Source organism: Elephantulus edwardii, unplaced genomic scaffold (genome assembly GCF_000299155.1).
Source record: "Elephantulus edwardii isolate Elephantulus edwardi_28Jun2011 unplaced genomic scaffold, EleEdw1.0 scaffold00039, whole genome shotgun sequence".
NCBI lineage: Eukaryota > Metazoa > Chordata > Mammalia > Macroscelidea > Macroscelididae > Elephantulus > Elephantulus edwardii.
In genome coordinates this window covers 9,544,790-9,567,523 of record NW_006399789.1, presented here as the reverse complement: position 1 = coordinate 9,567,523, position 22,734 = coordinate 9,544,790, and the positions used below count along the sequence as shown (strand labels likewise).

The following is a 22,734-nucleotide window of genomic DNA, read 5'->3' as shown; positions in this document are numbered from 1 at the left end:
ACACACACACACAATGTTAATACAAAAGCAGACTACATATAAAAATAGAGAAAACCTCATTTAAAAGTGACAAATGTGATTTTATTAATCCCACATAGACATCTCCATTTATTAAACCAATGAGAAAACACCATTTATCAAACCAAAAAATTTCTGACAAGCCAGGTGAAAAATAAAACCAAGTGACTCAAGAAAAGGTGGCTGAACATGAAAGGATAGAAAAGTACAACTCAGAGAAAGCAACAATTGCAAACAGCATTGAGACATTAAGGATGTATTTGAATTAATTATTTACTCCAAAGGTTAGAAAATAATAAATGAGTAAGCAAAATAAAAACAGAGAAATTCATCAATAAAATCAGATAACCTCCTGATGCAGGGAATTAAAGCTAGGGACCAATTATTGAGGGGTGGGGAGTGGTGTGAATACAATATACCCAGAAATAATCAAGAAATAAAATCAAGCTGAGTGGAGAGGCAGATGAGTAAAAACAGCATTTAAAATGAACAGAGAATTAATGACAATCAGAGACAAGTTAACCAAAACCCAGTGCCACCAAGTCCATTCTGACTCATAGCAACCCTGCCCACCAGCTTCTGAGGCTCTAAATCTATAGGAGACTGGCCATCTTTCTCCATGGTTTCAAACCACTGAACTCCTGGTTAGCAGCCTGACACACTATGTAGCATATTAGCCAAACCTGCAGTGAAGGACATCTTTAAAGTGATCAATAGCAAGGATGTCATTTTAAAAACTAAGGTGTGCCTAACCCAAGTATCACAGAGGCCATGGGCTTTTTAACTGCTTTATATGCATGTGAAAGAAAGCTGGCAAAGAATAAAGAAGGTATAACTGATGTCTCTGAATTGTGGTATTGGGGAGGTATACTGATAATATATGAACTATAAAAAAATCAAATAAATCTGTCTTGGAATTGAAGCCAGGGTGATTCTTAAAAGCAGGGATGAGACTTCTACTCATATACCTTGGGCCCATTTTTAGAGGAGATAGTCCCTGGAGAAGGATATGAAGCTCGGAAAAGTAGGTCAATAAAAAAAACAAGCCTCAATTAGGTGGACTGACATAGTGACTGAAACAACGGTCTAAAGCGCAGCAGGCATTGTGATGTTGGCACAGGATCTGAGGAGAGACTGGTTCATCCTGTTCTACATAGGGTCACTATGAGTCAGAGTTGACTGGATGGCAACTAACACACAACAATGTAGAAAAGAAACAAACAGTTCAGCAATGGACTACTTGCCAACAGCTGAGATGTCTCGGAAGGTGTGGAGCTCTGCTTTTGAAAGCCTTGAAGCATGAAGCTTGAAGCTATGAAGCAGTTATATTCTGCACACGTGAGTCAGATTGACTTGATGGTAACTAGTATCATAGAAAAATCTAAAACCAGTACCAAGCTAAACAAATACGTTTTATCAACCAGGATGAAATGGAAGAGTTTTTAGGAAAATTTAAACCCAAAATTGGCCCCAAAGTGTTGGAAAGAAGAGCGCTATTATGAAACAAAAAAATTTCAGTTACTTATTTGAAAGCAAAAGCTAGAGTCAGAAATCAAAAGGGCCGAACTCGCTCAGCATTTCTTAAGCTCAAGGAACTGAAGAACAGATTCAAACCTAGAGTTGCTGTAATCAAGGATGCTTTGGACAGAATATTAAATGATCCAGGAAGTATTAAAAGAAGATGGAAGGAATATACGGAGTCATTATATAGAAAGGAATTGGCAGATACAGAGGAATTTAAAGAAATGACATATGAGCAAGAGCCTATGGTGATGAAGGAAGAAGTTCAAGCTGCTTTGAAGGAAATAGCAAAAAATAAAGCCCCAGGAATAGACGGTATACCAATTGAAGTATTTCAGATAACAGATGTTGCCCTGGATGTGCTCACCAAGTTGTGCCAAGAAATCTAGAGAACAACCACTTGGCCAACTGACTGAAAGAGATCTATATTTGTTCCCATTCCAAAGAAAGGTGACCCAACTGAGTGTGGAAACTACAGAACAGTGTCATTGATTTCACATGCAAGCAAGATTCTACTGAAGATCATCCAAAAACGATTAGAACAGCACATCAGCAGAGAACTGCCGGAAGTCCAGGCTGGGTTTAGAAGGGGTCGTGGTACTAGGGATATTGTTGCTGATGTTAGATGGATCTTGGCTGAAAGCAGAGAATACCAGAAGAATGTCTATCTGTGTTTCATTGAGTATGCAAAGGCATTTGACTGTGTGGATCACAACAAACTGTGGCTGACTCTGAGAAGAATGGGAATCCCAGAACATTTAATTGTGCTAATACGAAACCTATACTTGGACCAAGAGGCAGTAGTCAGAACAGAGCAAGGTAACACTGCATGGTTCAAAATTGGGAAGGGTGTACGCCAGGGATGCATCCTGTCTCCATACCTTTTCAACATGTATGCAGAGCAGATTATCCGAGAGGCTGGGCTCTATGAGGAGAATTGTGGCATCAGGATTGGTGGAAGATCTATTAACAATCTGCATTATGCAGATGGCACAACCCTGCTTGCTGAAACTGAGGAGGACCTCATGCACTTGCTGCGAAGGGTCAAGGCCTGCAGCCTTCAGTATGGACTAAGGCTCAATGTCAAGAAGACAAAGATTCTCGCCACTGGACCAATTAGCAGCGTCAGGATGGATGACGAAGAGACTGAGATTGTTCACAGCTTCAGTTTGCTCGGCTCCACAGTTAACACTCTTGGTACCAGCAGTCAGGAAATCAAAAAGCATATCACGATGGGAAAGTCTGCTGTTAGGGACCTCTCAAAGGTACTCAGGAGCAACAGTGTCTCTCTGGAGACTAAGGTGCACCTGATACAGGCCATGGTATTTGCAATTGCTTGTTATGCATCAGAGAGTTGGACAATGACTAGGGAGGACAGAAGGAGAGTGGATGCTTTTGAGCTGTGGTGCTGGAGAAGGGTACTGAATGTACCATGGCCTGCCAGGAAAACAAACAGATTTATCTTGGAGAGGATTAAACCAAGCTACTCCTTGGAGGCAAGGATTCTGGGGCTTCGTCTGACATACTTTGGACATGTTGCCAGGAGGGACGGGTCCTTGGAGAGGGACATCATGCTTGGGAGGGTTGAGGGACAACGCAGGAGGGGAAGACCCTCTATGAGATGATCTGATTCGGTGACTGGGGTAATCGGGATGGGTGTATCAGAGGCAGTGTGGTTGGCGCAGGATAGAGCAGGGTTTAGGGCTGTTGTGCATAGGGTCGCTATGAGTCGGAAACGACTCGACGGCTCATAACAACAACAACAACAACAAGCCTTAATTTCCTCTTTTTGTCCAATAAGGATCCTAATTATTACCTAGTTCGTAAGCCTGGAAGCAGGAGTGGCATCCACTTCCAAAATGGCTTGCCTCTGGAAACTCTTTGTACGAACACTGCTCAGGCTGTTCGTTCATAGGGTCGCTATGAGTCGTCTATGACTCGACGGCATCAAACAACAACAACAACAACAAATTATCTTTGTAAAGGAACCACATACATACAGTCAACTGCAAAGTAATTTTATAACTAGCTCAACTAATCCTAAGTAAAATGAGTAAATAAAATCCGTCACATTAAATTAACAGCCCATCACCAATATTAAATGGTTTCAATATTAAATCAATCCTAGAAAATTACTAAAATAATACTACCATAATTTAACATTTAATCCAACAAATGGTACATACATGCAATGCAATACTCAGCCAGCAGGGGAAATAAGTGTTGTTACATGCTACAATATTAAAGGATCTGGAAGATAATATGCTGAATGAAATAGTAAATCACAAAAGACAAACATTATATCATTGTATAAGTCATAGGCAACTCATAGCGAACCCATGAACGAAAGACCTGGACACTTGTATAACTTTCGTCCTTTCTCCTGGTTCATAGAATTTCCGGAGGCAAGCTTTTTCTGAAGTGGATGCCACTACTGCTTCCAAGCCTGTTTTAATTGGGGAGCTCCACCAAACGCTGTCCACCATGGGTCACATTTGACACATCAGTGTCCGTGTTTGGCTTCACAGCCACCACAAGTTATCTCTGCACAGCACGTGGACAGACCAGGGCTATACGACCTAGAAGAATGTTTCACCAATCAGTTAAGGCAAATGTATAGCCAGTAAAGTTTATTTGTGGCTACCAAGAGTGGGAAGGAGGGGGGAAAGGGTTAACAATGCTGACTGTACTGATTAAGGCAAAGGGAGGGGGAAAGAGCCAACTACTGTAATTGCTGTAAAAACAGTTGTCCAACTGAAAGAATCTGAACTGGCACATGTTGCGTGATAAATGTCCCAAACCAAACCCAATGCTGTTGAGTTGATTCCAACTCAACCTTCCCATGGGTTATCTGAGATTGTAAATCTTTATGGAGGAAAAAAATTGTCCACCTTTCCTCATTCACAGCAGCTTGCTGGTAAATCTGAAGCCCTTGGTTGGCAATACATAATGTACTTTGTGACCAGATTTCCTGGTATAACAGATCTAGTTACCCACTCCCCAGAAAAGAGAAGCTGCTGAGGTAGTTTAAGTACAACCAAAAACTTGCCAGGGTTTGGTTTCAGGTTTCAGGTCATGGTTTCACAGGGCATCCCAGTTAACTGGTCTAAAAGCATGTTTAATGCTTCTCTTCTACCTTTTAGCTTGATGTATAGCACTTGTAATTTTAAAAGTTTGCAAGTATCTATCTACAGCATAACTGGTCTCAATTCAACAGGAACCAAAGAAGAATGAGAATCAGAAAAAGGATGAAGAATACGTGGTTTACTGCCTCCAAGAAAAACTGCCTCCCCTGACAGGAGACCAGAAGTAGACGGTGTGCAGTTCCCACAGCTGAGCATTCTGATCAAAGATCCCACAGTGGAGGGAGTCCTGGTTGCAGAACAGAATTTCAAATACTTCTAAATTCCCAGAGCCATAAAAGTTGGATAAACCCTTGAAACTACTGCCTGAGATCATTTTCAATCTTAAATCAAAAATATCTCCTGAAGACTTCTTAAAATCAAAGCACAATTAGGCTTACTTCCTAAAAAGGGTCTGCCTTAAACATTATGTCCTTTAAGGACTGTATGTATGAGATGAAACTGCTAACAGCCGCTCAAAAGACTAGACAAAAACAACTCAGAAAGGAAAATAATGTTACAAAACTCAAAAACTACAATCAATCTTGCTGAATCATACATGTAAGAGACTGTTGGATTAGTATTCTGTTTTGCTGTGTATATAATATTCTCAACAAAATAAAAAAACGATACTGCTAAGAAATTCTTTTCCCTCAAATTTCTTGTGGAATATGGAGTATTTCCTTTCCTCACCCCCACCAGTAATTTGACATGCTATTTCTAAAATTCATAATGAGGGAATAAAAGTACTCGAGATCTCTAAAGGAAACTATGAAAAAAGACAGGAAAAAAAATTTTTTTCTAAAAAAAAGAAAGCCCTACAAAGTATTAAAAGCTAACAGTCACATAGTGAGTTCTGGTAAGTCAGCAGTAGAATTCGTGATTCCATAGAGGAGACGTAGTTTAATTCTTAGCCAATGTACTCCACATAGCAACATCTATAGGTACAAGTTTTCCTGTTGCTACAGTGTTGAACCATATGGTTGGAGAAGCAGAAGACGACCCTTAACCAGGTGTATTGACAGTGACTGCAGCAATGGGCTCCAGAGGGTCAGGAAGTGGGAGGATGGTGCAGTGTAAGACAGGGTTCAGATGGGCTGTTCAGAGGGTCACTAAGGGTTGACCTCGACAGCACCCAATAGCATGGTGGTGAACAGGTTTCAGCAGAGATGCAGACTATCTGTGTGTACAGCAGCCTATGAAGACTCTACACAACACAGTAACTCAATCTGCAACTGATCATGAGGATAGCGCGTTGATTCATTGTGAATTCAGCTACCATCAGTTGTTGAAAGATCACTAACAATAAAAATGGCGATACAAAGCTACAGCAGTTAACAGTTTACCAGTAGAATAGAACTAGAAATAGAATACAGAGGTCTCAAAACAGAGAGAATTTCGTCTATAGCAAAAATGTCATTTCAAATTGTAAGAGGGGGGGAAAAAGTCACCAAAAAAGTACAGTAACAAATGCAGTTATTATGGAGATGAGAACACTGGTAGAAAAACTGAGTTCCTACATTACTTTCAAATATTAGATAGCTCAAAGATTAAGATAGGTTACAGGTTTTAAAATACAGTACAGATGCAGTATAACTTAGACCTATTCATGCAATGACAAAACATACGTAGGATCCTCCATTTAGGATATATCTAAGATTATACATAGTGTTTTCAATCTCCGGGCACATATAAAATCAGATATATGGAAATGCAGCAGGTGGGTTGACAAAGTGACTGCCACAATGGACTCGAATCTGCAGGACGTGTGAAGATGTTACAGAATAAGGTAGAGTTCAGATAGGTTGTTCACAGCATCACTATAGGTTGTATTCAACTCGATGGCACCTAACAACAACAACATATGGAAATATTGATAATAATAAAAATTAAATTCTGCTAAAAGTTGGAAATAATAAGCATTTTTTAAAAAGACACCATCTCCAAAATATCAATCTGTCTCTAAAATAATATTGTTATGCAAACCTTAAAAAAAACTTGAGAAATCTTTTTATATAAATTTCTCTTACTAAAAAAGGCCCACGAAAAGACAAATTCCACATCTGTAATAATGGGCATTTTCTTGTATTTCTTAGTTGTTGTTTGTTGTTGAAGTTATGTGCTGTTGAGTTGCCCGCAAATCATAGCAACCCTACACACAACCCAAAAGCCTGCTCTATCCCTTGCCAATCTTATTGTCTCTGACACAACTATCCCCATTACCTCAGTCATTGAATTAATCCATCTCATTGAGGGTCTTCCTCTCCTGCACTGTTCCTCCACCCTCCCAAACATGACCTACCTCTCCAAGGACTGATACCGCCTTGCAACATGTCCGAAGTATGTCAGATGAAGCTTCAGAATCTTTGCCTCCAAGGAATAGCCTGGGTTCAGCCTGTCCAGGACAAACTTGTTTGTTCTCCTAGCAGTCCAAAGTATATTCAATATTCTTCTCCAGCACTACAGCTCAAAGGCATCAGCTCTCCTTCCATCATCCCTAGTCACTGTCCAGTTCTCTGATGCACAGCAAGTAATTGCAAAGACCATGGCCTGTATGAGACACACCTTATTGTCCAGACTGACATTGTTTTTCAGTACTTTGGAGAGGTCTCTGACAGCTGACTTTCCCAATGCAATTAGTCTTTTCATTTCCTGGCTGCTTGTACCAAGTATGTTGATTGTAAAGCTAAGCAAACTGAAGCTGTCAACAATCTCAATCCCTTTACCATCTATCATGATGCTACGAATTGGCCTGGTGGTAAAAATTTTTGTTTTCTTGATTCTGAGCTTCAAACTATATTGAAGGCTACAGTCCCTGACTTTTTTTTTTTTAAATAATTACTGTAATTCTCAGTAATTATAAAAAAAAAACCTTACAAAATTTAACTTACTTTTGGGGGCTGTAATTTCTAGAAATTTAGGATATTCACTTTGTTATCATTAGTACCAATAAAGATATTCAAAATGCTCATCAGTGGGGGCTGTTTAAAAATATTATGGCACAATAATATTGTGGAATCATCACAACTTTTAAAAAACAAAATGAGGCTGAGCTGTGTATAGAGGGAAGGAAATATCTGCAAATCACAGTAACGAACAACGATTTAAGTGATATACTTCTATTTGGGTGAAAATGTGTATACAGTCATACATTTGTCTCGTGCAAGTTCAATCTCAGGACTAGCAAGCAGAGAAGCAATCATTTGTCTATAAAGTAATCTTCTGTGGAACTAACAGCATAGTGTAATGGTATACAAAAGAGAGACACTTTTTACTTTGGACCCTTACCTAAATATCTATGTGTCAGACTCTTAGAGCAGAAAAAAAACCCACAAAATTCCTGTACTCAGAGACTTTATATAATTAGAGAGGGGCATATATAACAAAAATGAAAGTTTGTACACATATGTTCTGTTATGTGAGGAACACTGAGTTATAAAGAAATGGGAGTATGTTTATCTGTGCACGTGAAAAGGGACTACCAAGTTACAAAAAGTAATAATAAAAGGAGAATGGTAAGCTACACGTATGTGCAAAGGTGCCCCAAGTGCAGGACTGAAGTAAAGTGCTATCGAGACTGACGCCTGAAAAATGAGCTATGGGAAAGAGGTGAAGAGGGTGGTACCATAGAAGCACAGAAAAGTCCACGCAGATGTTTCTGGGTAATGGAGTTCATGTAAACTGAAACCACAGATAAATGACATTATGAAATAAATAAAATATAGACAGGGGAGGAGAAAATTAGATCTACATTTTCAAAAAAATCACATGTTTATCTGTAAGAAGTCCTTTCAAGGGAAAAATACTGAAATTATACATGCCAGCTAAAATTGTTTTAGCAATTTTGCCAAAAACTAAGGACTGTTATTAGGGGGGGGAAAAGGAAATCCTTATGTATATCAAGTATTAGAGTGGCATGCATATATGCATATTCATTTGTATGTGGTACAGACGTATTTATTTATAAGGCAGAAATATATTGGGAAACCTGTTGGCAGGTCAACTATGAGCCAGTTCCAACTCGATGGCAATGAGTCTGAGTAATCAGTTATTAGAAGTAAGTAAAGAGGAAATGACTTAAATTGTCGATTTCTGTCTTAGACAACTATAGAATAGTAATAATAACAATGACACTCTAAAAAGATAAGGAGGAGAGGTAGCCACTCAGATCAGAAGAGAAAGATGTAAGATTTAGAGACTGCCACTCATACTGCAGTGATATCTGAGTTGGAATCAGTTCAATGGAACTGCTGCTCATTTTTTTTTAGTGTGTGTGTGTGTGTGTGTGTGTGTGTGTACACTATCAAATCGGATCTGCCTGGTACAGGAGGAGATTGCTTCTCCTTCTCCAGCAGAGCATCTGGTGGATTCAAACCGCACACCTCTGGGATTGCAATGCAGCTTCTTGCCACTAGGCCACCAGAGTGCCCCTACTAATTTCATTTTTAAAGTAACATATATGACATATGTTACTAGGGAGCACTGCTGGCCTAGTGGTAAGAAACTGTAGTGCAATCCTAAAGTCAGGCAGTTCAAATGCACCAGTTGCTCTGTGGGAGAAGGATAGGCAATCTCCTCCCGTGCAATTAATCTGCCCCTGAAAACCTGCCAGAGGGTCAGCTGTGGGTTGGTTCCGATTTACAGCTGCATGATAACAACAAACAACACGACAGTTATGTTTGTGTTCACAGCCCCATTTCCCATTTTGAAGATAAGAATCACATCTTTGTTCATCTTGGCATATGTCTCAATTCTAAACTGAATGTTCCTTTAAGCTGTACAATATAAGCAGACAGGTCAAAGTCAGAAATAAATGTACACTTAAATCAACTTTTTTCTTTCCATTGGCCTTTCCAACTCTATTACTAGTATTCATCATAGTCTACATGTTAATAGTATAAGCTACGTAACTTCTAAGTTATATTCTAAGAAAAGCAAGAATTCTAAGTGACAAGTTATCTTTTTAAAAAATCATTTACACAGCCAGATTGTTCGTTCTTTTAATTTGTTTATAAAAACATATAAAGCAGCATCTCCAATATAAATTATTAAAATTCTCTTCAGAAATCCCAAGTTTATATGTAAAACCAGATAAGCTATATTGTTTCCATGCTTCAGTAAAGAAAACTTTTCAATACCATTCTTACAAAAACATATAAACAGTTAAAATGTACAAGGCTTTTTATAAAATTATAATATACAATTACATAAACTGCACCTGACAACTATGTGCACAAGTTCAAGGGTAATTAGTAAAGAAAGTCATATTCCACTTCCTTGTCTAGCTGACATTATCCTTGTTTACATATATTTAATTGTTTATGTAAAAAGCAGAAAACCACTTCTAAGCTTCTACACATTGATTTTATAACCAAACATGCTTATGGGAACACAAAATCAAGGAATGCTTTCATATACAATTCATTTTCAAAATACAACTATAAAACCTCTTTATTTGTTATGGTCCACATGTAGATTCAGGGTTAATTTAAAAGGTAGGTAAATAAACATAGAATTCATTATTTTTCTCTTAACTGTGTTTCTTTAATAGTGCTTCCTTTTACACAGACAGCAAGGTACTATTTTTTTCCTTGGTATAACAATTAGTGGCATGGCTCCCCCCCCAGTACTAAAAAATTAAATATAACATACTTGAACAGTCATTACTTATGTGACAAGGGTTTCAGCCCACAAGAAGGGAGATTGCAAGCTAAGGTGGGTAATGTGTGAGGTTAGAAACCAATCTGTTTTTGTTGTTGTCAGATGCCACTGAGTCGAGGACGGCGTGTATCTGAACTCTGTCCTATCCTGGGCCATCCTCAAAATCTCTGACACAACTGGACCGACTACTACAGTCACTGAGTCAATCCACCTCACTGAGGGTCTCCCTGCCCTTTGCCATCCCTCTACCTCTCTGATGGCCCTCTCCACGGAAAAGCCTTTCCTAATAACATGCCAGAGTATGTAAGATGAAGGGAAAAGGAAAAGAGGGTAAAGCAAAAAAAGTGTGTTTGGTACAGTAGAATCATATCTACAAAAGCCAACTAAAGGGCATTAAAAATGTTCAATCTCTACAGCAGGGGACAGATTAAATATAGCAATCAATTTAAAAATTACATATATTTTGTAATTTGGTATATAATTACAATTAAATCTTTATACTTACATTGAAATATTATATACTTGATCAGAACTCTTGTCTGTCTCATCGCCACTGAGTCAGAGCTGATACACAGCTGCCCGTCTAGAGGTTGTAAATGGCACAGGAGGAGAAGGAGGCTGCAGCTGGTGAACCTGCACTGCCTGCCTTTGGGCTGGTAGCACACCTCATGTACCAGAGCATAAGAACACTCCATGTGATCAGAAAACAAAAATTATTTTGTGTTTGAAAATGGAAATATTTGAACTGAACCAAAGCACTTGATACCTGGGATACCAGGCAGTTAGCAGCACTTGGTGGGAGGAGAATGCACACTTACTGTGAAAAATCACTGCCACAAGGAGTGTGTCCACTCACTTTTTACTATAAACCCAATGGCCACAGTAGTATGGACAACAGATCTCTCAACTCCCCCCCTTTGAACCTAAGAAACTGACATTCCCTCAGCTAACAGGGCAAGTACACATCATGGACAGGCTGGGAAATGTACTTAGAATATTGCCTTTACTTACTACCTTGTAAAACAGAATTGCTTTCTTCTGACCTAAAATAATGTCATAAATCCTAACCAGTCACCATAGAAAGACCTAGGATTCACTCTACAAGGTGTGCTAGACTGTTAAAGTAGTAGTATTATCTCAACCTCAAGGTTTTATTGTAAAAGAAGGCAAAATAGCAACTTTAATGTAGATTAAGTATTTTTTAATTCATGTGCAAAGTGGGCCATTTTTGTGAATAATCGATCAGGAACTACTGTCAACTTCACTCTTAAGATTCTAAGTTAGAAACTGCCTATATATAAAATTTATGTGAGAAATCGTGTATCTACAGTTCAAAATCATGAAAATACTTGCTCAAGATTCAAGAATAGAAAATGTAGTTGGGACAATTCAAACTGTTCATAAAATATAGCTTCTGACTTATATGATCACTTAAGCATTTGTATTACTTACATGGAGCAATCAGTGGGGGGAAATGATAAGACATCACACACAAAATAAATGATATTTAGTCAGAATCAATTAAGTCATCAGGCTTCCTTAAGTCTTTCTTTGAAAATCGGGCATAAAAATGTCAGACAGATAAAAATATTGGAATGCCATTTTCCAAAAATAAACCACAACAAGAAATAGAAAGTATTTCTTTTAAATAGTTGCCAAAAAAGTATTTCTTTACTGGGAAAGGCTCTGCTATTTTCTTTTCATTAAGAAATAACACTTCAGACACCACTGTAATTTTTTTCTGCGAGAAATACTATTACTATAGCAGCATCTTTTTGTATATATATAAAAGATCATAATTCCTATTAGCAACTTTGCTTGGTATTCCTCACAACCAGAGCACAGATGCAGAGCTGATTCTCTTGTGGGTTTTCAGAAGTGGTAAACTACACAGGAAAAGACTGCCTATCTTCTTCCCTAAGAGCAGCTGGTGGATTCTAAGTCCTTGCCTTTGGGTTGACAGTTCACCTCCCTACAACTAACCCAGGATAGTTCCCTTAGTAACACTTTCCTTTATAATGCTTTCTTTTTCCAAGGCAGTGGTTCTCAAGTAGAAGCATACATCGAAATCACCTGGGGACCATTTTGAAAGTACACATTCCCAAAGCTCCTTCTTCAATGATATCCCAAATATCTAGATTGAAGCCACCAAACCTACATTTTGGAAGAACATTCTCCTGCTGGTTCTGGTTGGTTGCTGAGGAACAGTGATTTAAGGGAGGACGAGGGAGCTCCCTAATGGGTCTGCTGGTCCTGCTAACTTTGCCACTGTGCAGCAACTGCTTTTCAAAACAAAAATGCTAACTCATCATTTGTTGAAGAGTTAATGATATCTGATAAAATATTGAATCACAGAACATACAGCCATGATTAAAAATACTTTCTATATATTTATTTAAAAATGTGCACGGAGGACAAATGGTTTCAAAAATGTATAAAAAAATAATTTGCTTTATTTCAATTATAATATTTACATGGTCCCTTGAAGAGTTTTCATCAAAAATGTATTTCAACAACTTTCACAGTATTCTTAATAGTAAAGAACTGAAAGACTTTCTAATAGGAAAAATTTCATATTAACCTTCAGAAAAATAGTGAAACTGAGAATACCACTAATATTTTAAAAGTATTATGTCTTAGTTATGCTATGTCACACATAAGAAAAGGTTCATCACTGAACTATAATAATCCCAAGTGGTAGCACTTTTGCTTAAAAAAAGCACAAAAATATTTTGTAAAAGTCACTGTAAAAAGTTATAGAGCTGAATGAATACTTCAAACAAGAAATATCTGAGGATTTACTTTCACATGATCAAGTCGTCATATGTAGTCTGTAAACAGACATTCATTATAGGTTATGAACTTAAATAAAGCCAGTTATCAATAAAAAGCAGTTTTTAAAAGAAAAAAAATCAGTGCAAAAATACATATCCACTAAAGTTGTTATTGACTCACTTAAGACAATTTTAATCTAAAAATCATACCTTGAGTCCCACAATATAAAGTGAATCTATAAAGACTTTAAATTGATTTAAAATAAGAAACTCTAACAGTTACCAAGATTTCTTTTTGTTGCTATTCTCTGGTAAAAGCCTTCTTTTGATTAGCTTTCACAATGTCATCAGGAGAAGCTGATTTGAAATCAAACGGTGTTATTTTTATAAGAGGGCTTTTTTCTTTGTCCTTTACATCCTGAACTTGTCTACCATAAAGAAAAGTCTTGTAGAGGTGAAGGGTGCGTCGCTTGCAACTTTTTGATGGGTAATGAAGACACAATGTTGAAGCAAAAGCTGAAGGTCTAGCAGCAAGAGCCTTGGTCCAAGAGAGAGAAAAAGGGGATTTCCTACTCAGAGAGGCTGTATTGTTTTTCTTGTTGTTTTTATCATAACTGGAATTTTTCCCTAACTTTAAACTTTGAACTGTACTTCCTGGTGTTGCTACAATTGATCGATCTACTATGGATTTGGGGCCAAAGTCTGGAGTTTTTATAAGGACACTAAGATCAATATTTGAATCTATCCCTGAAGATCTATTATCAGGTAAACTGAACTTAAAGAAATCTTTCTTAATCTGAGATTTGTCTACATCAATTGTTTCTGCAATCAAATCAGAAAGTGACAAATTTTTAAGGTCTCTTGTAGGAGAAGCTTTACAAAATGCCAAAGATGATAAAGATCCTGTTAATTCTGATAGTCCAGGCGGAGATTGATGCTGATTTGCAAGCTGTGACAGGGGAAAGGATCCCAAACTGAAATCTGTGAAACTGGCAGATGATGAGTTACAAAGATCAGATGAAGGAAAACGCTGCTCTGGGCTGTCTTTGTGCTCCTGAGATAGCTCGGCTAAGGACGGACTTTCATACCGAGAAAATGGAAAAGTGTCATTTTTTAAAATGGAATTCTTAGCACTTTGTCCAGCTCTAGAAGTATTTTCAAATTTGGTCTTTTTATGAGCATTGAAATTACTAAGAGTTAACCTTTCCAATGAGCTGTTTTGTACCGGAATGTTTTGGAAATCAGGCAGTGATTTATGTTCAACACATACTGGTGTGCTCTTTATCACTGATGACTTTAAATCTGGTATTCCTCTGAATTCAGTATCACCTTGGGAAACACATTCAGATGCATGAGGTCTTAACAAATCAGCGTTTATACTCTGGGAAAGTACACTTTCCAGACTGTCTGTAGATGATAATCTTACTGATGGTTCACTTTTACAAGACTCATAGAGTGAATCCCTTGGCATATCATTAATGAGGTCAGCGAGAGACACCTCTTCTGGTAACTTACATGATTCTAGTTTCTTTCCACTTGTAGGTCTATCAAGTTTCTTTTTTTTATGGAGCAAAGAGTGACTTGGTACAATTGGGGAGTTACAATATAGTCCACATTTTGATACTGCATCAGAAAAATCAAAAGGTGTGCTATTATAATCCAAATCATTTGCTGATAAAGGACAATAGCTTTGAACATTATTGACTGAAACTTCAGAGGAAGAAAATAAGACTCCTTACCTTACAAGAGCCATTAATTTTCATATGAATAGGTTGACATATTCAGAAGACAGTCACAGCAACCAAAAGGAAACATGAAATGAGGCATTTAATTACCAAATGTTTTTGTCAGAAGTAAAGTTCTATCTGCTGATTATTTAACATTACTTGTATGCTAGCTAAAGGACCAAAAATTGATTCTTTCCTTTTAAAAATCTACACTTTTATACTTTGTTCACTGATATATTAAAGCAGAAATGACTAAGTCTGTCACAGTTCTAATGTTCCTAAATTTTATGTCAGAGTTGTCTCACGTCTAAAATGTCTAAGAAAGAAATGAACTGAGATCATCTTCTGCATTTTTAATATATTAAAAAATTAGTAAGAACACAAAATGTCCTGTAATTCCTACTATTATCTGGGATACACATGCAGACTTCTCTCTGTATTTGATGAGTTAATAATGTACAAAACGAAAACAACTCTTATTGACTGCATGCAACCTTGATGTGGCAAAAAAATCTCATCCCAAGGTTACAAGAAATACAAACCCAATTAACAGTTAGCTATCTTTACTAGAGCAGCACGCTCCTACAGACAACGTCACACTAGTTAATAAAATGGAGCTCCATGCCCTTCTACCCAGAAAATCCCAAATTTAACCCCGAATTCTACAAATCTAAAACTAAAGATCTACATACAAAACGAGCTTTATATGATATTTAAATAAAATTAAATTAAGATCATATTTCAATTAAACATGGTTTAAGCACAGACAGGAAACTCTGACGGAGTAATACTGAAAGCAGTCCTCTGTTAGAAGATCAGTGATTCAAACCTACCAGGTGCTCCACAGGAGAAAGCTTGGCAGGCTGCGTCCATAAAGACCTAGAGCCCTGGAAAGCCCTGGGACAGTTCTGCTCCACACTACTGGGTACCTACAGAGTCACTGAGCTGTCAAGGTAGCACCCTGTCAGTAATGGATTTGCTTTTGGGGTTATAAGTATAGGAGAAATTTTGGTATTAATTGTCTGGTCTTGACTTTCCAATCTTGTCTGAGTTTGAAAAAAACAACAATTAAAATTCTAAGCTACTAACAAGAAGCAAGTATTGTCTTTCTTGTGTTTATCTGACTTAATTTCCCTTACTTTGGGGTAATTTTTATTATCAGAAGGGGCTAATCTGAAGAGAAGGGCATCAAGTGTGGGGAAAGTTGAGGTGAGGGTAAAAATAAATAACCTTCAATGAGATGGGGTGACACAATGGCTCCACTGGGCCCAAGCACAGCAGTGAATAATGAGGATGGTGCAGGACCTGACCAGTGTTTCCTTCTTTGGACATAGGGACTCTATGAGTAAGAACCAACTCGATAATAATAAATGAATAATAAAAATAATAATAAAATATATAAATCTAACAACAAAAATGAAGCTGTAGTGATGTAGTACTTAAAGCTACCACCAGATATTTCACAGGCCAAAGAGGTGGAAGTCTGCTTCTCTTAAAGATTTACAGACTTAACTCTAAGGACCAGTTCTATTCTGTGTTTCAGATTAACTATGAGATGGAATCAATGTGATGGCAATGGGTTTGGTGTTTATATTGTGTGAAGGAGGAGCCTTTGTGGCACAACAGTTAAATGCTTAGCTACAATTCAAGAGATTAGCAGTTCAAATCCGCCAGCTCCTCCTCAGGAGAAAGATGTAACGTCAGCTCCCATAAAGCTATAGACTCAAACACCCCACAGATTCTCCTTTATCCTAGAGGGTCACTATGAGTCAGAATCACCTTCACAGCTATGGGCTTAATTTCTCTGTTTCTAAGCTTTTATTGTTTTTAAAAAAATTTCAATTAAGACAACCCTGACAGTGCAAATGGTAAAGTATTTGGTTGCTAACTGAACAGTTGCAAGTCTGAACACACATGGGGTTCAGCAGGAGACTAGCAACCTCATCCTGTACAATTATAGTTAGGTCCCTAGAAAACTCTGTGGGGCTGTTCTAACATCATGTGGAGTCACTAAGATTTAAAATGAACCCAGTGACAAGAAATGAAGTAACAGGCTAAAAGAGAGGAAAGGAAATATAGTTCCCAGCTTAAAAATTCATAAACTAGAAAATTAATTACTAGTAATCAAGTGTGACATACTCAATTTTCTACTCATCTGACTTAAAATCTGAAGACAAATCCATTGTTAAGCATTTACTATGTACATTAACGAAAAGAGATTAAGGCATACCTTTTGCTGTCTCTCCTGTAGCTACTGCTTTGTCACTCCTGACTTTCAAGTTCTGTACTTTGTCTTCCTCCAGAACCATTGCCAAAGCCTTCTGCACATCAAACTTGCTTTTAAGAACTGCTTCAATCAGTATTTCATCTGGTATAGCATCACCAAGTACCTCCCTCATGTAATCAAGGCATGAATGAAGACGAGCTAAAACAGACAATAATAGTAAAAGTTATATACTAATTACATTATTACATATTGAATGAAGAAATCTATTGGCAATACTCTTGCTGGCAATTATTAACCTAGTTGCTTTTAACTGCCCCAACTCACAACAAAATGCTGGCTGGTCATGTACCATTCCTCATCATGGGCTGTGCACCAAACTATTATGATTTCCATGGTTTTATACTGACTGATTCTGAGAGGTAGAGCTCTAGGCCTTTCTTCCTAGTCTTTCATGAAAGCTGCTAATGACAAGTGGGTAATGGCTGTGTAGAAGGGGCACCGACCAGGAAGAAAATCCAGATCTTCAGAGCTCTGGTGGCCTAGTGGCAAGAAGCTGCACCACAATCCCAAAGCTGTGCGGATCAAATCCACCAGATGTTCTGCTGGAGAAGGACGGACAATCTCCTCCTGTACCAGTCAGATCCAATTTGACAATACACACACAAAAAATAATAAAATTAACAGAATTTTTAAAAATTTTTTTTAAAAATCCAGATCTTCCACATGGAAGGTGAAAATCCAACCACTGAAACATTACCTTCCAAAAAAATTCACCCTTAGTGTTTAAAAATGAGTGCTAAGAATGAGGATATTTGCTCAGATTTTTTTTAAAAAAGGAATTTGAACTTAAATTTTTTAGTAATATTTCATTATAAAAGACTAGTTTTCAATGATGTAGGTTTGTGAGAGCAGAAGCTTTGTATCTCTACATCCTAGAACATTTGGCATCTAGGGTTCAATAAATAAATAGACTTGGTTGTATTTCTACAAAACCACCACCATCAGCTCAGACTCACAGCAACGCTCTGAGAGGTTTCCGAGGCCATAAACCTTTTCAGGAGGCTGCCCAAGAGGTGAATTCAAACTGCTCACCTTTAGATTAGCAATCTGAGAGGTAGGCACCATACCATCCAAGCTCTCTTATGGATGGTATCTGACAATTTTAAAAATACTTTTATATGCTTACCTTCTGTAATCCTACAATAACTCAACTAACCAGAATTTCCATTTTTACAGATCTTTTTTGTACATAAAAGATTTAAAAATCATTACATCACCAAGTTCAAAGATTTCCTAATCTGTGAAAGTATTTCACAGACTATAATTTATATCATTAAATGAGGAACAATGAATTTGATTCAAGGAATCTTTTGTTTTGAAAAATATCATTGTTTCCTTTTTTAATTATTAAAAAGTGTAAATCCTCAGAGCCCCCTTGTGTTTACAATAACATACACTAGGGTGGTGCTCTCTCCTTAGAACAATCACTACACAAGATCAAGCAGGCAGCATTTACCCAGTCAGAACTCACAGGGTAGAAAGAAGAGGCTGGAGGATTAACAGGAACAATCCCAGGGAGAAAGTGGAAAGAGTATGGGTGCACTGTGGGTACTATAATAAATGCTCTTAAAACAAGAAGTGCATAAATGGGTGGAAAAAAGACCATGCTGCTCTATAAACGTTCACTCAAATCCCAATTAAGAGAAATAAATCACATGAAGCATAGTTTTACTCTGAAACATACTAGAAAACATCAGTTAGAATCAACTCAGCAACTTATTGTTGTCGCCATGCAACTACTTACGTATTTCAGGTAGAAATTGTTAGCTTTTCTCCTCAAACAAGTGTGAATGTCATTTCTTCTTAATCACTGTCCTCTAAAGCACAGGAGATAAGGAACAAGACTTCCCTACCCCCCCGCTTTCACCACAATATGGAAGCTGTAATCCATTCTTTAATAATTCCTTTAAATACCATTGAATTTGTATGAAAAAGCTCCCCTACAACTTTGCCCTACTTTTAGAATGTATTTTTAGAGTGAATAAATGCAATTTTCCTCCCTCATATATTTAAAGAACAAAGCATACACCATAAAAAGAGCAAATCTGCTCAGGCTTGCTCATGACCAACAAATGGCATGACTATTACATCGGGTCATTTTCATTCTACTACAGACTTTACGACACTATGCTTGAGTGATATGTTTGAACTTATGTCATATTTCAAATTTAGTTAGAAAAGAAAGTCCAAATACAAATATCTTTCTTAAAATATACAAAAGTCAAAGAAACACAAACTAAGGACCAATACTATTACTATTTTCAAGTTTTCTCCTTACAGTTGACATATACAATAGAACAATCTGGACACTTGTAAGCTGCCTACTCTGAACTTACGTAGTCTTGGGGCTCAAAGGTTAAACATTTGGCTGTTAAGTGTTGAGAAAGAGCTAACTCATAGTTGACACTCCAGTGGGAATTGAGAGGCTACAATCACACAGGGGAAGAATGCTCTTCTTTCTCTTACAAAGCAACTGATGGATTTGAACCACCAGAGAAATCCCTTTTTTGGTTAGCAGTGCAACTCCCTATGGACTATGCCACCAGAGGGACACATAGTGAAATAGTAACTATTGCTAATAAAGAAAAATATGGCATATAGAAAGTCATGGGAGTTGTCCTATGGAAAAGATGAGAGAAAGGTAGGGTTTAATGAAAAATTTCCATTATTATACAATAGCCATACAATTAATTTTTCAATCATACAATTAAATATATATTCCTTACAAATGATACTTGACAAAATACAAAATTTTCTAGATTTATTTTGTATTACAGTTACCCAGAGTCATTACTTTGAACATTTTTTAAAGTAAGTGAAAAATTCTAGCATACTGGTTATCAATCATTTTTAGATAAGAAACACAGATACACCACTTTCACTATACCTTGATCAACTCCATGTAGCTGATGGTTTGAAAAGGAATTAGAGGATTCTTTTAGATCTTCATAATCATATTCTTCTCCTGGCTCAGAAGATTTGTCACGCCGTGAGTAAATAAACTGAGCAGCTAGAATATAAAATAGTGAATGTTATAATAACATTTGCTTTATAAAAATAGACAAAGTAAAAACTTAAAATACAAATTTACTATCTATAGACAACTACTCACATTCTATACTAATAATTTTTTTCAAAAAAAAAAAACCCAGGTAAGACAAAACAGACTATCTAAAATTCAACTAAAATGCCTTTACTAATTATTCATTAACACCTCAAATTTCCTTTTCTTCCCATCAATCTGCAAGGCCATACTCTTCAGCCTACTTCCTCAACACTTGCAATAACGACCTATTTTAAATCTCTTAGATTTGCCTATTACTTCATCTTTCCTGAAATTCTTCTCTTTGATAAACATATTTCAATCCAAGTAACATAACTGTTTATTTTCAGGATTAAAAAAAAAAACCAACCACTGAAAATAGCACAAATAATTGTGTCTTTCTGTTGTTAGAGTTGGGTGTCTTTGATTTCACCACAAGTCAGAACAATTCTATGAACAACAGACTGAAATCTTGCACAGTACAAATAATAGCTTTACAGATAAGCAAGGAAAAGAAAAAGAACACACTGACACATTTTAAAAGCCAAATGAATTGTTGCAGAAGCATAGAAGGAGCTTCTGAAAAGCTGGACTATATCTACATAGGAAAAGCTAGGACTGGAATGGACTCATAGTTGTTGTTAGGCTGTCAAATCAAGCAAGACTCACAGTGACCCTACAAACAACAGATCTGAACCCTGTCCTATCCTGTGTACCCTCCTCATCTCTGACACACTTGAGCCTAGTGCTGTAGTCTATCCATCTCACTGATGTTCTTCCTCTCTTTCTGACTCTCAACCTTTCTAAGAAGCATCATGCCCTCTTCCAAGGAATAGCTTTTCCTAGCAATAGGCCCAAAACTGACATAGACAAAGCTTCACCATCTTTGCCTCCAGGGAGCATTCTAGTTGCCCTTTTTTCCAAAAAAAATGTTTGGTTTTTTTGTAATATATGGGATATTCAGATTAGCAACCTGCAATACACAGATGACATAACCTTTCTGACCGAAAATAGAAACCTAAAACACTTTATCAAAGGAAATCTAAAGACTAGCGCCTTCAGTAAGTATTATACTTTAGTATTAAAAAACAAAAACTCTTCATTACTGAACCAGTAAACAGCATCATGATAAACAGAAAAAAGACTGAAATTGTCAAAGATCTCATTGTCCTTGGATCCAAAATAAAAGCCAATAGAAGTACCAGTTAAGAAATCAAACATAAGGGAGTTCTGGTGGCCTAATGGCAAGACACTGCACTGCAATTCCAGAGGTACGTGGTTCAAATTCACCAGATGCTCTGCTGGAGGAGGGGGCAATCTCCTCCTGTACCAGTCAGATCTGACTTGACGGTACACGTAAAAATAATACAATAAAAAAAAAATTTAAAAAGAAAAATTCCCCATTGTTAAAAAAAAAGAAATCAAGCATAAAGGGAGCGGGGGTGGCCTAGGGGCAAGAAGCTGCGCTGCAACCTCAAAGGCGGACAGTTTGAATTCACCAGATGCTCTGCTGCAGAAGGAGAAGCAATCTCCTCCTGTGCTAAGCGGGGGGGGGGAATCAAACAATCAAACATATTTCATTAGCCCATTCTGCTCCAAAGATTTCTTTAAAGTATGAAAGGGGCAAGATGTCACTTTGAAAACTAAAGTGTGCCTGACTCAAGCCATAGTATTTTGAATTGTTCCATATGCACAAGTGAAAGCTGGGCAATGCATAAAGACCAAAGAAGGATTAATGCCTCTCAGTAACAATGTGGGCAAAGAATAAGGAATGTATCATGAACCTGCTGTTAATTAAAGACTTTTGGAAAAAATAATGCTTTAAAGGATGAGGAAGAAAGAGAGAAACTTAAATTTATGAGCTTAGTGGTAGTGTATCACAGTTCTTACTGATGCTGTAAATAGAAACAAATCACTACTATATTCCATTAAAAATTTAATTTACTTAATACAGAGTAATGCACTGTGATAATTTTTTTCTATGTGATGTGACTCTCATTTCAAATCTATGTCTACTAAAGGATAAAATAGTAAGTAAGGACATAATTAATATAACAAAGCATTTTACAATACAGAATCACAATTTCCTAAATTAAATGTAAATTTAAAAAAAAAAAAAATAGAAGCAAGGATGGCAAGACTGTCTCACATGCTTTGGACATGCCAGGAGGGACAAGACTCAGCCTTTGGAGGAGGCCATTTTTCTTTGCAGAGATTCAGAGACAAAGAGGAAGACCTTTCACAGACTGGCCTGACACAGGAGACATAAGAGCAGGCTCAAACACAGCAGGATGTTAGGATGGTGCCTGGGTGGGCAGGACTTCTACTTGTACGCAGGGTCACCATGAGTCAGAACCTATTCGACAGCACCTAACAGCAAACACAGTCACTGTAATAAAGGAAGAAAGAACAAGAAAAGATCCTTGACAAGAACAGCAGAAACAGAAATACGGAGCAAGTGAGAAAATGAATCCAAACTGTTGTAAGGCACATTTCCTCCACACATTAAGCTATTTCATTTTACTTGGATCCAGAAGAAGGTCTATCTGTGTTTCATTGATTATGCAAAGGCATTTGACTG

The 22,734-nt window shown here is 37.2% G+C and overlaps 1 protein-coding gene across 1 annotated transcript in view; it reads right to left on the bottom strand.

Annotated features, from left to right (window-relative positions):
* Positions 1-13,397: 13,397 nt before the first annotated feature.
* LOC102873480 overlaps positions 13,398-22,734 on the bottom strand; it is a 22,964-nt gene continuing 13,627 nt past the window's right edge. Inside the window, exons 3-5 of the mRNA XM_006884964.1 lie at positions 19,998-20,120; positions 17,054-17,248; positions 13,398-14,830 (exon numbers count right to left, since the gene is read on the bottom strand). Coding sequence (XP_006885026.1) covers positions 13,398-14,830; positions 17,054-17,248; positions 19,998-20,120 — 1,751 coding nt within the window. The remainder of the gene's footprint in view (positions 14,831-17,053; positions 17,249-19,997; positions 20,121-22,734) is intronic.